The 18,193-nt window shown below is 30.6% G+C and overlaps 1 protein-coding gene across 1 annotated transcript; it reads right to left on the minus strand.

Moving 5' to 3' along the window:
- Positions 1-1,552: 1,552 nt before the first annotated feature.
- Positions 1,553-16,239, minus strand: LOC143080375 (uncharacterized). The gene is made up of 6 exons (XM_076256199.1): positions 16,185-16,239; positions 14,273-14,299; positions 10,987-11,101; positions 6,307-10,019; positions 4,765-4,834; positions 1,553-3,460 (listed from the first exon to the last, which is right to left on the minus strand). Exons 2-4 carry the CDS (start codon positions 14,296-14,298, stop codon positions 9,834-9,836), a joined length of 327 nt encoding a protein of 108 aa, XP_076112314.1. The 5' UTR covers position 14,299; positions 16,185-16,239; the 3' UTR covers positions 1,553-3,460; positions 4,765-4,834; positions 6,307-9,833.
- Between the last annotated feature and the right edge of the window lie 1,954 nt (positions 16,240-18,193).

Here is an 18,193-nt window from a genome sequence, read left to right on the forward strand (position 1 = left end):
TTGCTATAAATTAAAAACGAAGGGCAGACATCCTTAAAGCATCCTTTATCGTGGCCTTATATAACTAGATCTATATAGGCGAAGGTTAAATTTTGAAACAAAAGTTATTGGTATATGTTTGTAAACCATTGTAATAAATATACAAAATGATTTCCCAAATTGTGTCCCGTTATATAATCATTTGTTCAGATCACAATTTTAAAAGTAAAGTTCCTGAAATTCTAATAGGGTGATATCGGTTGCATTGAGGGAGTAAGCGTCTTCTATCATACACGCATTAATTTTAAATTTAAGTCACATGTATGTTGTTTAAAACTTTGATGACAATGTAATTTACATCCATAAGGGCTGTTTCCCGTATCCTACAACTCTCGTGATAATGTTGTACTCACAGCTCTAATATGTTTGTAGTTTGTAATACCAAAATTGAGAAATAAAACTCCTGTTCGAGACATTATCACTGTAACATTCCTACTCACTATCGTGTCTATGAGATTTAAAACAAACATATGTTAACAAAGCAGGGCGACAGAAACTAGAGGGACTGTCTGACAACGACATGGCTACAAAATAAAAAGACTAACAGAAAAAATAATAGAACACAATACAGAACATAGAAAACTAAAGACGAAGCAACACGAACCCCACCAAAAACTGCGAACGATCGCAGATATATCAAATGTTTTGTTTTCCTCCTGTGAGAAATTAGAGGTTATTGAGGAAAGGTCTCTGGTAATTTAAATTTAATCACAATCGTTCATAGGCATTGAACGGTGTGTGACTAATAATTAAGGTACTTAATAAATGCATATGTTGTATGAACGTCAATGAGACAACTCTCAACTAGAGACCGAATTGCATAAAAGTTTACAAGCGAAAATCACTGAGCGGTTTTCAACAATTATATGCCTCAAAAAGACAAATTTAACCTTAATTTATAATGAAAAAAAGAAACAATCTGATATTCATAAGTGTTATACTATATTTATCATGTGACGAAACATGAGATACTGTGACATAAACTTGAAGAAATATATTTCTGTAGAAGTCTTAATACAAAAAAGAAGGATGATTTCGTTTAATGGAAATTTCAATTTTCAACCAGCATATCTTAATACTGTTTTGACATAAACATGCCTTTCTAACTAAATTGGGGTAAAACACAAACTTGTAAATAGAAAAGTACAAGCATTTTTATTTTTGAAAATAAAGAAGTACACTTATAAATATCTTTTTGATATATTTACAGTGTAAAAATGAATGTTATTATTATTTAAGATATTTTACATGTTGACATGAATTCTTTTTAAATGGACATCTATGAGAAAACCATGCAGATGGTGCTCCATGCAAAGTTGTTTGATTTTGATGAAACTTTGCTGACATGTTGAGGTTGACCTCATATGAAAGTCATGCAAGTTTGAAGCCCTTACATTGCTGGTAACCATGGCAACGATAGGGATTTAGGGTATTTTCGAGTTTATTTATAGATGCATTTACTGAAATGCATAGATTTCATAAATTTCTCAAATAGAAATAAATACTATAATACTTCTGAGTGTTTAAATACTTTAATAGCACAGATAGGATGTGTATGAAGTATAAATCACATAATTTTATTAAACATAATGATATATATAGAAAATAAGGGTGTGGCAAAACACATAAAATGATAAAAAATATGGCCTTTTCATCAAATCACACTAAAACAGACAATACAGCGCAAAAGTCGCTTTAATTTACCCTAAATTTCAGAAATGCTTTGCATTTTCTTTGGTTCAAAATATTTTGAAGGGATTTCGGTTGCAAATTAATTTTACAGATTTTATTGATAATTTAGATAGCCTCTCCCCCTTTTTTGTATTTTCGCAATAAATTGAGGAAAGTCTCATATTTTAATGAAACCAAGCATTCAAAAATAAATACTTGAATTATACAGATTGTAACATGCAATATAGGTAAATCAAATAGAAAATTCAAAGTGAAATGGATTTTTGTGTCACAAACAATAGTAAGTATAGGCTTAAAAAAAGGGGGGAGCTGCCAAAGACAATTTTTTTTGGTATTTTTTTTTATTCCAAATTCCTTTAGTACACTTGTCCCTATTACTTTAAAGAGTAAAATCCATTCATTTCTTCCTAGTAATCCAATTTTTGGTTATTGCAGCTTGCTAATTACAAAAGTTGTATTCTGGTTACTGAAAAATGATATGAAATTCAATGTCAAGTTCATCATATTGAAAAATCTTAAGTATTGACATTCAGAAGTTGTGTCTGACAGGTAAACAAAATTAAGACACGTTGCAACCTTTTACTTGCATGCTGGTTACCATACAAGTCATTTTGATCATGAGTACCTGAGACAGTGTGGATAAAATGTACAAAAGGAGATAGTCCAATAAAAATGCTGATTTTTAAAACCTTAAAATTGCATATACATATTAATTTAAACTAACATACACTTCATCAATTTAATAAAATATAAACTAATCTCTCCTTGGTTATCTGGAGAAAGAGTTAATAGTGCATTTGAGCATATACTTTTGGTTTGCTTTTGTTGTAGTACTTTCTACAATTCTCCTAAAAAAATGTCTAAATTTATAAATTCTCTTTTAGCATTGATAAATTTTTAAATATTTTAATCTGTATAAATGATCATAAATGTTATTTTTTTTATAGCATTAGTATTATATTTAACAATCAATGAAGATGATACAATAACACTAAATGGTGCTTACATGCAAGAATAAGATTATTATAAACATACATAAAAGTTGATTCGAATTGACTTAAAAGTTAATTTCGAATTGACTTAACAGCACAAGACAATTATTGCATTAGGTATGGAATTTAGGGAAGTATTAAATTGTTGCCATACTATCTTATAAGAATTTACATACATGTAACTACATGAACTATGAAAGGTAATTTACTAATAATTCAGTCAATAAAACTAGTTAGTCAATCTAAGAAACAATTTCTGACAAATGAAAATATTATTATGTTTATCAAATGGCCAAGTACATTCGTAATCTTCTTGATTGTCTTCAATACTGATGACCTTTTAATACAGAAGTAATTTTAGACTTCTTATTCGCTGATGAGAAAGCCTTGCTGATGGTGAGACAGTGAGAACATTCTATTTCCTAGCAAATATCTCTCTCTTCTCATTTGTGTTGCAACTGTGTGTTGACTTGGTGGTTTTCAAGACTTCAGCGAGATTCACATTGCCGTTTTTTTCCTTTTTTTCAAAGCATATGAGTTCCATTTCAATTTATTTTTATCTGAGCTTGCAATTTTTTAACAACAACAGGAAAAATCAAAGACAGATCAGAGCCTTATTCAAGTATCAGTAATATTATCTAAGTTTTTCTTTATCATAAACATGTTTATCAACAAAAATGTGTCTCAGCAATCAGTCTTCTTTCATGAACTCCACTTATTTTTGGATCACCAAATGTCTGTAAAAAATAATAAGAAAACAATTGTTATCCATTAAATGATTGAAATTTCCTAAAAAGAAATTACTTATTAACTTTGTCTTAGTGTAAAATGTGTTTCGATTATCACAACTCTGACATTCCAGTACATAGAATAAGAAATAAAGTATACTAGCTAAAAATGGACCTAAATTAGATATTCAAAATCTAAAGTCTAAAAGACATGATTAGATTTATCATATCAAAGAACCCCATATATGCAATTTTTAATGAATTTAAACAAAGTTTAAGTTTGGACCCCAATTTGAATCAACTTGAAAACTGAGCCCAAATCATAAATCTAAACATGCTAAATGCATGATAACAAAAAAAACTTCAATAATATTTTAATAAACTAACAAAGGTTTTTTTTTTTTTTTTTTTATCTTTTTTGCAATTTGAAAACGAATATTAAAAATCTAAACATATAAGAAGTATTTAACCCAAAAAAGTACAATACACCATTTAATTTTGCATAATATCAAAGAACACCAATTATTCAATTGTTTTATGAAATCAAGTTTAACTTTGGACCCTTTTGACCCTATAGCTGATATAGACCAATTTAAAAACAAGCCAAAACATTTGAAGTTGGTAAAACAATAAGCATTGGAAACAAATATAGAATTAATTTTACAGCTACTTTCCTACGGCATGTAAATCTAAGACTTCAGTTAGCTTGCATGGTTTGTTTGTATATTGTACAATTGCAATTGACAATAACGTCTAATCAAACTTAAAAGTACTCCATAAAGGTTCAAATATGCCTATATTTATTGTTTGAAGATATCAACCTTAATTACAAAGCTTGAATCAATATTTATACAAACAGAGCAAGCAAACCTACCAAAGTTTTACTCTACATGCATTAGGAAAATAGCTGTAATAATGGTAAAAGTGTTTTTTTCAAAAATGAAAAATACAAATGTAGTCTTCAGGTTTACCATAAATGCATGTATACTATAAATGAGGATCTCAGTGTCAAGCTGACAAGAACACATATTTTTTTTCTAGGTTTAATTCTCATAAAGAGAACAATTCCAATGTTGAGTAATGAAAATATTGTTGTGTAAATTGTACTGATATGACCCTTAATTGATCATAAAATAATAATTTGAGTGTTCTTTGTGTTATTTTTACTTTGTAACTGGTCAATTTCCAATTTCTATATATGATTATATTTCACAAATAATGCCACAACACAGGTCTTATTTGCTGTCTATTTAGTAGTCTCTTGTTATGACTTGTTTGATTCATTTTTTTTATCAACTATATCATATATTTACCTATATGATCTCTATCATATCTGCTTTCATTTTAACATTATTTTTGTGCTTTTCCATCTTCAACATTAACCTGTTGATAAGAAATAAAATATTGTATATTTGTACATTTGCATGATCAGTACAGTGCGTTACATCTACATGTACATTGTACACATAATGCATTGTACATTGAGTTGGCTTAACATAATGCATTGGTTCATTGATAAAAAAAGGTTTATAGATATGACAATTAATTTGTGTAAATGTCATAAATGCTATGATATCAATCACATCATCAAGTAATTCATTTCTTCAGTATTGTTATTTTGTATTTGTTTTATCTGAGTAATCTGTAATGTTATAATCTCATGTTGCCCGTTCTGGGCCCTTTAATTTGGAATACATTTGTAAGCATATTCTATTCAGATTCTATTTTATTAACGATAGAAGTAAAGACATGTACAAGTTTTCTAAATTCCATGTTTATAACTGTGATACATGACCTGCACTAAGGAAATGTAAAGAAAAAGTCTCACAGTAACCAATTTTTAGAGAGAAAAAAAACCAGCTCATAGTCTGTAAAACATTTTTTTGAGTTTGAGAACCATATATTGTATCAATCTAGCTGCATTGTACAATGTACATGTAGTAAAGGAATGAATAAAGACAGCAAATTCACAACTCTTTGGGAGCTATATTGTGACTTTAACAGTGCTTAATCAAAACCTGTCACAAAAATCTTAAGGGTAGGGATAAAAATAAAGGTAGGTAAGGGTAGTGCGGTTAACACACATACTTTTTAGTTGGCATAAATGTACAGTAGTTTTCGTATGTTTATGTAATTTATACTTGTTTCTGGTTTCTCCTTTTTTTATATAGATTAGACCATTGATTTTCCTGTTCGAAGGGTTTTACACTAGTAATTTAGGGATCCTTTATCATGTTTATAGCTTGTTGTTCCGTGTGGAAGGCCATACATTGACCTATAATGGTTTACTTTTATAAACTGTTATTTGGATGGATAGTTGTCTCATTGGCACTCATACCACATCTTCCTATATCTATCTACTGAATGTTTTCTATTTCAATGGGTTGTATTTTAAAAAAAAAAAGGGATTTGAAGCAACCATTATTTTTAAATTAGGAGAGAGAAAAACAGAGTCAATGGACTCTATTGACAATTTGGCAAACAAACTCAGGGCGAACAGACCTGATACCAGAGGGCTTTGTAATAGAATATATATTTTATCATGATTATTATAGATTTCTTGAGAGACTGAGAGAGAAAAAAAGTTTTTCTATTAAAATTTAGAAGGCAAACACATAAATCTTTTAGTTTCAGAAGAATTTTAAATCATTATAAATGTATGTCAACGAAAATTAAATCAGTGTTTGCTTCAAGAAAACTAAGTAAATTCCCCCCCCCCCCCCGTTTTTTCCCCCAAAGAGAAATGGTCTATGCTCTTCTTCCTATATTTATGTGTTGATGTGATGTTTCTACAGTAGGTCTTTTTATGGTGTCAAATTGCTTTTTCTAACAACAACAAAAATTAACAAACTTACCAGAACCAACTGAAACTGTAAGTTTTGCATTGGAATTTCCGTTGCTAGATTTGGAAGGGTCATGAAAGGATGGCAGCAACTCATTTTGTCTTCTTGTCTACTGCAATCCAACTCCTGTCCATGTTTGCAGCATATGCATTTTAAAATGTGAGTCTGAAACCTAGACATGATAGTGATAGTCTAGCCTCATGAGTCATGTCTAGACTATCTGATCAGGATCAGACTTATCCCAGTGGCAGTGAGAATGTCTTTGCCACATGGTTTCCTATGTCTTTGTTAATACACTCTTTCAATAAAAATAAGTTTTTGGCTACACCATATTAATCAAAAATAACATTATTTCCTATCCTTCTGCACATTTGTTGATTTCCCTCCTTCTGTTATTGACACTAAATCTACCTTTTATTGTGAAGAGTTTTACAAAGGGAGGTAATTTTAGCTATATTTTTCAGTTTTTCATCTTTTAATCAAATAAGCTTATATCAATTTGCAACCAAAATCCCGTTAAGGAATACTAGTTTGTAGTGAACCATAACATTTAACCAAATTTTTTTTTCAATTTGAGTGACTTTTGAGGTTTTATGGACATTTTCAGTATAGGCTGAATTCAAATTTAAAAAAAAACACAATTATGTCAATAAAAATAAAAACAAAAATAAAGGTTGAAATAAGATCCAAATTACAGTTTATTTTAGTAGAAAGTCTGAATTTTAAGGCCAAACAAATTTTTTTTGTCATATAATACTTTGAACTATTCAATAATAAAAAAAAAAAATGTCCATTTTCAACAACATTTTCCAGCAAATTTGATACTAAACTAGAATTGCCCTGTATTCACATGATTTGAGATAAATTGTCATTTTTTAACCAGAGAACTATTAGATGTACTTAATACTTTACTAGGAACCCAAAATCAGCTGAAAATTCCACAACCCCTTTCATAAATTTTTTTTGATTTTGCATGGTTTTCTCGTAGACATCCATTTAAACGTTTTGGACAAATTTAAGAAAAGTTTAAATGAAATTTGTTAATAAAATTATTAAAAGGTATAACCCACAATAATACAAATTTGTCTGATTTGTAAAGGTTCAAAATGTTAAAAGTAATTCATTATATATCAAATTTGTTATCATCATGGCAATTTTTACTGAGAAAAAGATTACAACTTGTACATATCATTATTCTACATTGGCCTAGTCGATGTTCGCGACAAATCGGTTCCCTTTAACAAATGATTTAGACTTAGACTAAAGGTATACACTTTTAACATGTGAATATCTTTTATGTTACAAATATGTGAGCAAAATTATTCAGTTCAGTAATCAAAACTAAAGTGTAAAGATGAAAAACAGTGTAGAAAAGAAAGTTTATGATAAAATAATTCACTTGTGGCATGAAAATGAATCATCTAATAATTCAGTACTTACATTCAAAAAACGTGAGACTAATAGTAATATAAGGGAAAAGGGGACTATTAGTTATGTTAAAAGAAGTCGGTTTCCGTTCCAAAAATTCAGCACTTCACAGATATTTCCTTAGGCAGTATGATGTTTTGAGCTGAAATTGAAAAACTCATGCGTAAAGGAGATGAAATTATCTATTACTGAAAAGTTGATGAACTTTACCATTTGATTATAACAGCACCTTCTGGAGTTAGTCATGGAGGCATCCACACCACTATAAGAGGTAGAAAATAAACAATTTACAAATATCAGAAGAGAAATTATATATGTATCATAGATATATGTACAGTGTATTTTGAAAATAAAGTCGCTCTGAAGCCCCTATATGAGTTGTTTGTCTTATCACTTTTACAACCCACCATTTTTTCTTTAAAAATGCCCTGTACATAGTCAGGAATATGGCCATTGTTATATTATAGTTCGTTTCTGTGTGTATTACATTATAACGTTGTGTCGTTTGTTTTCTCTTATTTTTGAGTGTAAATTCATATTGCGATAAGACGTGTCACGGTACTTGTCTATCCCAAATCCATGTATTTGGTTTCGATGTTATATATAAATGTTATATTTGTTATTCTCGTGGGATTTTGTCTATGTGTGTTACATTTTAGTGTTATGTCGTTGTTTTCCTCTTATATTTAATGCGTTTCCCTCGGTTTTAGTTTGTTACCCCGATTTTGTTTTTTGTCCATGGATTTATGAGTTTTGAACAGCGGTATACTACTGTTGCCTTTATTTACAGACTTAAATAGTCGTTGGCAAGTATACCTTGTTGACTATCATGTACAGATGGAGAATATAAGTACATTATGCACTACCAGGATCACTTTACCAAATACGTGTACTGTACTCTAAAGATAAAAAGAGCTGCTGAACTGATTTACCAACTCACTTAATTTTTTTCTTACTTTTGGGAACTTCACATATACTGCAAAGTGATAATGGAAGGTAATTTACAGCTTATGTAATTACGGAGGTTACGATACTATTGTCAGGTCATTCAGAATGGCATATTGTGGTATTAAAATTGATTCACATGCAGCAGAAATAAACACATTCATTCTTAAACCAGTTGTTAGCATGACACGGGTCATGTCTTCTCATGTATTTTAGGATAGCATCATACTAAACCACTAACGGGAGGGATTGTGCTTGATTTTCATTTGAAGAAGACATTATTTTTAATCAGTTTAATTGAGGTCTGTAGCTGGCATGTCAGTAAATGTTAGTATTCCATTATTAATAAATATGTATCATCGTCATTAAGATTTGGTTTTTTTATGATTAGATATATCTCAAAGATAGTGAGTTGTATAAGTAGTTTTATTTTCTTTACAAACATTGTACAAGTAATTTCTTGTACAATTTATTTGTACAAGTAATAAATTTTTTGATGGAACCATGCAATTAATAATTTGTACAAAGTGTTTGTACAAGTAATAACCCGAACAAAATAATAACATGTACACGACATATAAATATCAAAATATCAATTCAAGCAGAACAGTCTGATTCTTTTTCTATTTTTCGAAATAAGTATTTATATTTGTAAACTTATTTTTTCTGTCAATTTTGTATGCAACATATGTGCATTGAAAGCCTACAGATGAATACAAAATAATTATGTTTTATAAAAAGTTATTGGTAAATCTATATACATCTTATTCCCTTATTATATTAATATAAAAACATATCACATGTAGATTCTTTTGACTTTGTTTAATGATAATTGCATACCGTAAAGCGGGTTATTTTCGCGGAGTGTAAATTTTCGCTGATTTTTGCGGATAGAACAAAATCGCCAAATTAAAGTATACATGCAAAGGTATCGATAACAGTTTTTAATCCGCCAAAATAATAACCACCAAAATGTTTCGTATACCTTATTCAATGAATATCGCGAAATTTTACACCGGCGAAAATAACCCGCTATACGGTATAAACTACAATTATTAATGATGTCTTTTATAACAATACATTTGTTATAAACAATATCTTTTGAATAATAGTAAATGGTAAGTAATTACAAGCAATAACGTTCGTAATCATTAAACTTAAATACACTAATAACGCGATGCCCCCGGATTATACTGTTCTGCATAGTACGGTGCTTTGGTCATTTGCTCGTTTGATGGAAGTACCGATGATGGTCTCGGGTTTGGACTGATTGCATCGGTATAAACTAGAGGCTGCTGCAAATATCCAGGGTTTTCTATACCAGTAATACCATTTTCAACAGGCCCTTGAATCTAAAATATATATATATGTATAACTCACACTGGAAAGTATAAATTATCTTTTTGTCGCTTTTGAAATGAAAACGGGTTGAATTTATTCGTATGGTATTATTGTTATTGTTAACTGACAAACATTGTATAAGCAATATCAAGATATATCAAAAATTTAAGTGTTTACTTTAAATCAATTGTGTTTAAAATTAGTTCAAATGATTACATATGATACCAAGTGAAGGAAATAAAAACAAATATACTCACACCACATCTTTCTATATCTATTAATATTAATATATTTTAAAAAGACAACGAACCATTGCATTATTATTTAACAACAAATTCCGGTAATAGATATGTACTTACACATATATTTCTTAAACATTTGTTTCTGAATATTAAATGTCATTTCTGAATCGTTTAAATTTGTTATCAATTTCTTAGTGTAATTAAAATTGTTTTAATAATTATTTTGTGTTTAATGCCACTTTCACTAAGTGTCAGCCGCTCTTGAACAATTTTACGGAATTTCCGGTCCTCAATGCTCTTCAATTTTACTTGTTTTTTGCTTTCTTACTATTATGATCTGATCGTCATGTATGAGTCTAATGTAGACGAAACGCGCGTCTGACGTATCAAATTTTAAGCATGGTACCTTTGGTAACTATCAGCACCATTTTATTGCAAGAAAAAGCCTTAAATAAGGTAGGAGCCGATCGCACGTGCAACGTGATATGAGTGAAAAAAATAGTCTATTCTATCTAAAGGCAACTTAACCTTATGTAGTTTTAACCTATTGGATGAAAACTATATTTTTAAAAAAATCCACACATTCAAATGTTCAAGGGTGAATTTGAAAATGTAAAAATTTCCAATGAGGGTTTTCTAATGTGCATAAAACTTGAGTATTATGCACATTTAGTTATGAGCTACACATGTTATTTTTTAATGTTATTTTAGATGTTTCACCAATATATTTACTTACAACAGTGCGATGAATAATTGTGGTTTGTTCATTTCCTGATCTGTTTGACCATCTAATTCTATAACAAATAGCTCCCCAGCAACAAATTTTAACGATGAGCACTAAAGGAATCACCCTGAAAAAGAGTTACGCCAAATAGAGTATTTTATCTATCTGCGCACGAAACATACTTGCATTCATATGTAAGTCACAGCACTTGTTCATGAAATTTGTGATAATTAAATGGTTCACAAAAATCAAATTTGTAGTTAGATAATTTACCACGAATTTCATGAACAAGTGCTGTGACTTACATATGAATGTAAGTATGTTTCGTGCGCATTTAAACTTCAAACACACTAGTAGAAAGGTAAAATACTTAACTACGAATCAAACGTCTTTTCTTTTTTTAGCCAGGGCGTTGTTAATTTATTCAAATACATTAATACATACACGTGAATCGCACACGTTCAGATATATAATCACCATAAGATTGTGGCAAGGAAACGTCACCATCTAAAAATGGATAACTAACAATAGTAAGTGAAAAATCATCTCCTTTTATCATAAATTCTGTTATTAAGCCTCCCCATAAAGATAAAGATATCAAGATGCAGGAAATGTCAGTGTTCGTTGTTTGCATTAGCTTTATTTAAAGTCAGTGCGGCAAGATAAACTTCTTTAATGTGCACACAGAGGTCGTTATTGTTGAGAGCCAATATATCATCTAAAAGTGTTATTAAATTTTGAATTAGATGTTGCGTCGATGGGTCCTTGCTGATTTTAGTCAATGTTTGTTGTGCAATGTCGTCACCAGTAGCTTTTGTTAACGAAATTAATGTTTCGTCAGTTTCTTCAGTTTCTACAGTGTCAACTATTTCTTTTGAAAGAGCTGACGATGACAAGGCAGCTTTAGGGTCACTTCCCAATAATGCTTTATACGGCGAATGATCAATTGTTCATGGTTTGACCTGGAGATGAAAATGAAAACATAAAAAAATTGCATACTATTACTATTTATGTCAGCGTTCGCCCTTTCTGAAAACTCATGACTTTGAGGCTGACATGGTCTACCATGTACCAAGTTAATCTCTGGCCAAAGAAGTTTAAGTTTTGTAATTACATAATTTTTGAATTCCCTTCGATTATGACTGCAGAATATGTGGAGCTCCCAAATGTAAAAACAAATGTCAGTATGTTGGTAAGCCACTTCAACTGCTCTTTTTGTCTTTAAAGAGCATAGTACACTGAATTTGTGAAAGCGATCCTGGTAGTGCATGATCCACTTATAATCTCCAACTAGATAGGATTGATAGTCAACAATGTCTATTTGACACTAAGAACTAAATAAAGTCTCTAGAAGTTTTGGAAGAACGACTAATTTGATAGTTTCGGAGATAAATGACTAGGTTCACTAGGTTCACTAAATGGCCCTGTCCCAAAAAAATATTTCATCAGTTATTAATTGACTATCTGCATGTTTTCTATATGAAAACAAGTTTCAAAATTCAATATTGCAGAAACCCTCAAAAATCACAGATTTCAGGAATTTACATGTATTTTTTGTTCAGATTCATCATTTAGGTTGCATTTCAGTAAATATTGACAATGCCAATTTCCCATAGGAACTCCTGTTACGGCTAAAACTGTACCACTTTTACTATGAAGAAAAATTGTGGTGCATATGAACATTCAATTCTAGGATAAGATTTTTTCAAAACTTCATAGTAAAAGTGGTACAGTTTTAGCCGTAAAAGGAGTTCCTATGGGAAATTGCATTGTCAATATTTACTGAAATGCAACCTAAATGATGAATCAGAACAAAAAATACATGTAAATTCCTGAAATCTGTGATTTTTGAGGGTTTCTGCAATATTGAATTTTGAAATCTTATCCTAGAATTGAATGTTCATATGCACCACAATTTTTTTCAAAGGTCAAAATATAGGGCTGTGCGGCATATTTTCAACGTTTATATGCCCTGAACTTCTCAGAGTTTAAACTAGCACTTATTTTCTTAACTACCCCTACCTCGAATGAAAGGTTACCAAAGATTTCAATGTAAACAATATGCACATGTTTATTTGCTGGTAACATTGCCAAGTTATGTCTCTGTGAGATGGAACACAGAGAGCACAATTGGGAACCAGTATGTAAACAAAATCAATTTTTTATGAGTATTCAAGTTCTCCCCAAAAGAGGCGTGTTTTGAGAAACAGCTGTATTTACAAAGTGCAACCTTAAGGTAATTGATTTTCAAAATCAACATTGTCTGATTATTTCGCTGCTGATATTGTCAAAGTCTTTACTCCTTACAATGTATAATGTTGTGGATGCCTCAATGACCAACTCCAGATTGTGTAGTTTTAATCAAATGGCAAATTTCATCAACTGTACAATGATAGATAATTTAGTCTTCTTTGCGAATGAGGTTTTCAATTCCGGTACATTTGAAACATCATACTGCCAAAAGAAATTTCCTTGATTTGCTGACTTTTATGGAACTTAAATAGGCTTCCCTTAAATTACTAATAGTCGCACGTCTTTCGCCCGTGTTACAAGTAATTACCTGAACAGAATGATAACATGTACACAACATTTGCATATGTAAACCATATGGATACAATCCACTATCGTTAAAAGATTCCTATGAATTATGGTCAAATTGGATTGGAATACGTCAGCAAAATCACGCCTGACGTTTGTTATTCTTTCTGAATCCTCTACTTCTTATTAATTTTGTACAATTTGTGTTCCCCACCTATGATAGTAGAGGGGCATTATGTTTTCTGGTTTGTTCGTCCGTTCGTCCGTTGTTTCGTTCATTAGTCCGTCTGTTCGTTAGTCCGTCTGTTCGTTCGTCTATCGGTTCGTTTGTTCGTTCGTCTATCCCGCTTCTGGATTAAAGTTTTTGGTCATGGTAGTTTTTGATGAAGTTGAAGTCTAAACAACTTGAAACTTAGTACACATGTTCCATATGATATGATTTTTTTAATTGTAACGCCAAATTAGAGTTTTTACCCAAATTTCTTGGTCCACTGAACATATAAATGATAGTGCGAGTGGGGCATCCGTGTACTATGGACACATTCTGGTTTCGTTCAGCACAATATTAATATTTTCGAAACACTATTCAAATAATCTTAAGTAGTAATCTTTCGGCATCTGCTTTTAGCGTCGGTATACATTTTCAATCATTTTGATATTACGAAAAAATCTTTAATATTTCAAATAACATTAATTCCATTACATTTCAGAGAGACGTATTCTTTTATAAGAATATTTACATAACAGTGTCCATACTTACATAAATAATGAATTACTGTCTCCCATTCTGAAATAACAAACCATGTGTATGTACTACAGAGACACTGATGTAACATGTAAGACGTCATACATAATGTGTGAAACAGTATAGATTTAGTTCGTTTAAATTGGAATTATCATAAATTCTCTGTTAGAGATAATGCTCATAGAAGCGTGCATAAGTGTATCAGGTCGCAAAGTGAACGCCTAAAACAACGGATCATGTATATAATAAAATTAACGGTACTAATTTTCTTGCACCAGATACGCATTTCGACAATACATGTCTCTTCCGTGATGCTCGTGGCCAAAATGTAGCATTTACAGTAATTGATTCGCTGCAAAATGTAAATAACTATATTTTTGTTTCGTGTTGCAAGTGACGTACAAATTCCAAATTGCTATGCATTTTCTGCTGATTCAGCAATGTCTTTGCGAAACACAGTTCTGATAATGACTGATTACAAAATGGACATCCCTGAGTCAAGATTTACCTCTAAAATTCATATCTTTCCAGTTGCCATGCATTTAATTTTTATCATTGAATTGTTTTACATAAACGATAACTTTCTAAACCAAAGCTACAATTTTTATAGGAAATATTGTGAAAAATTCAAATTTTTAATATTATTTACCTTTGTTCTTTAAAACCGATGTTAACCTGTGTCTAATGAGATGAATATTAACAGCTAACTCCCTGACATATATATTTAAACATTTCTCTGCCGTCATAAAAATTTCGAGCACGAATATCGTATTCAAACCCAGAATTCAACCAATCAAAAAACAGGATTTGGTGTTCGAGAAAACATTTTGTACTTCGAGTTCTGAATAAGGTTTATATGGCATCCGTCGTGTTGCTTATGTTATTAAAAATCCGGTAATTAGTTTAATTCGGTAGGTTGTAACCTATATTTTAGTGATATAAGTATGAATACAACAACAAACATATATAGCAAGAATCTCTCAAAATGATAAACATTACCACAGAGAACATTATCCACCAACGTGTGGCCCCTTGATAAAGATGAGTACATACAATATAAATGGAAAAACTGGGCACTGCTACTAGACCGACTCGTAAAACCTGGTTTTTTTAGTATTTAGCTTTACCCTGACGAATATTCTGATCTCATTTACTCGAGATGGTAGAACTGGTTGATAATTGATTGTATAAATATTTTTTATGAAAATCATAGGTACAAGTCCTGTTCAAGAACAATCAACTAAAACAAAAATGAAACTATTTACCTCATTCGTCCAGCATACCTTTCTCGATTAACCTTCATTGTGAACGATTAATCCCATAATGTGAAGGTTAATGATAAATAAACACACACAGACATCAATAAAAAATTTATTAAAGGAGATCTTAAAAGTGTTCAAATTCATTTTAGGATAACTAGCATGAGGATCTTTATTTTTGATAGTTTATTAATATGTTAACATAAAATTGATGAAATTTTGTTATAAATCATGTAATAAAATTGAGAATCGAAATAGGGAATGTGCCAAAGAGACACCAACCCGACCATAGAAAAAAACAACAGCAGAAGGTCACCAATAGGTCTTCAAAGTATCGAAACACTGACTAATGGCCTGATAATACCCTCGGGATATAACATCTGATAAACTTAATTGAAGTTTAATAATCGCGAACTTCCATTAACTTTCTCCGGAAACGCTCAATCCAAAACATTTGAAAGCCAAGGATGAATGGATATCGAAAACATAATGAGCCAAACGCATAAAGTGGGTCTATTTTCTGAGTAAGTAATCACATATTCAACTAACCCATAACAGGGAAGATATTTCTTGTAACAAAAATGAATTTAACAAACAGATATGAAAATGTGGATTTCCAATCACTTTTTATAACTTTTCATTTTCATATTTTAACGCAGATGACTTACCTTGATAAATCAATGTCTGTCGTATAAAATACACGAATTTGTCTACTTCCTGATACCTGATATTTTCTATTGTAGGTAGTACAATGAAGTTGACGACCCAAAACGACGTGAAATACCTTTCGCATCATTTAAAAAAATGTTTTTTTTTTATTTTACTTTACAATTTGAATTGAACATAGGATCATTTTTTCTGTTTGACAGCATCCTATTTTAAGTTCCTGATGGGTGTTGTTCTAACAACTGTACATTGAAATTATAATCATGTACCCTTTGAAAAGTTATTTTACTACATCACTGTTAGTCCTATCCGAAATCGAAGACAGTATCGCAGCGTTTTCACATAAATCATAAGGGGAGGCGAAGGCGAGAATCTTACCCATCCGGGCGTTGGAATCTAGACCAATTCATTGAAAGATCACAATTCGGTAAACTTAACGTCTGTAATCGGTTAGACACTAAGCACTTAACAAACCAAGAAAAGATAAATATTTATTTACGTCTAATTCCATTTGCAAAATTGTAAATACTTTTCATTTTTCTACCCTTTACATTATGCTTATGTCTTCTTTTTTTTTTTTAACAAGTAGGAGTTAATAAACACAATTTTTAATGTCAATTCATGGATAAAGTTAGAGAATTCCGAATATCTCGCACACATTCAAAAACAGAAGGCGACATACTTAAACCATCCTCTCTCGAGGCTTCATATTACTAGATATATATAGAGGTAAAGGTCAAAATTCTAAATTAAAATTATTGATATATGTTTGTAAACTCAAGTATCGAAAATAAACTGACAACGCCATGGCTAACAAAAACAAGAAGACAAATAATAGTACACAAGACACAACATAGAACCACTATCATAGATAACAACAACGCATGTATTATGCAACATTGTTAGGATATGGTTAATAATCATTGACATATATGTTTCATGTTTAAATGACAGTGATGCTGTATTTTAGATATACCCTAAAGTAAGGATTACGTTTGATTTAAGCTATTCTGAAAATGTATGACAACAACATGAACAAAATTAGTTAGTAGCTGGACTGCGATTGATGTGGAGTAAAACAGTCTTAATTAATACTAACGGCTTAAAAATTATTTGTTCATTCTGAAATCATTCTGAATTCAAATTTAATTTCTTGAGCTATCTTTCTTTGCGCTTTTTAATTTCTTTTATAACACAATGCATGTAAAATGGGTACATTGAGAATTGTAAGCAAAGAATTTTAATTTTCTACAGAGTCAATCATCAATTTACGTGTTAATCAATACACTAAAATGTAACATACCTATCTATTTATAGATACTTTCCACTGTATACCGTGATATCAAAATGGATTTACGGGATACAACAGTCTTAGATAGTTCATTTGTTTGTTTAATATAACAACAACTTGCTTGATAATGAAATACAATTGAATTCAGGTAAGTAGTAAGCAGCCCAAAAGAGTCGTTTTCATTCAAAGACAATAATAATCCGTCGTATTCCGATTACATTAATATTGTTCTGCGTAGCCTGGAGCTTTGACGACAGGTGGCGCCGGTGATTGTGTTGATTTAGGCCTTGTCATTTCGGTGCTAGATGAAGGCTGTTGCATGCATCCAGGATTTTCAATACCAGTTATATCATTGTCATCTGCCCTATGAATCTGTTTAAAAACTGCATTTGTTATCTCGCAATTGAAACAATAGAATTTAAATGTTTTATAGGTTTTTATCTTGTATTATGTTTTAAATAATTAGATCAATTGATATATGTATATAAAATACTGAATTTATGTAATCAGGGGTTATGAAGAATTCCTGATTTTTTGAAATCATTAACGATTGTATATAATGTATCTACGATTACAATTTTTGTAGAAAAAAATCAATGTCAAGGAATACAACCGAGATTTTGTAATATGGCATTGGGAATAATAGCACAAAAGTAAACAAATACAATTTTTTTGATAACAGCAAAGCTGTAAATATTCTGATTGAAGTTTTAGAATAGA

Source organism: Mytilus galloprovincialis, chromosome 6 (genome assembly GCF_965363235.1).
Source record: "Mytilus galloprovincialis chromosome 6, xbMytGall1.hap1.1, whole genome shotgun sequence".
Taxonomy (NCBI): Eukaryota; Metazoa; Mollusca; class Bivalvia; order Mytilida; family Mytilidae; genus Mytilus; species Mytilus galloprovincialis.

Bases quoted from the DNA above. Each gene is read 5' to 3' on its own strand.
- LOC143080375 (XM_076256199.1), bottom strand. From the start codon at position 14,298: ATGGGAGACAGTAATTCATTATTTAT. The intron at 11,102-14,272 runs GTAAGTATGGAC...ACTCTTTTTCAG, and splicing joins GACAGTAATTCATTATTTAT to GGTGATTCCTTTAGTGCTCA. The intron at 10,020-10,986 runs GTAAGTAAATAT...TATATATTTTAG, and splicing joins CAATTATTCATCGCACTGTT to ATTCAAGGGCCTGTTGAAAA.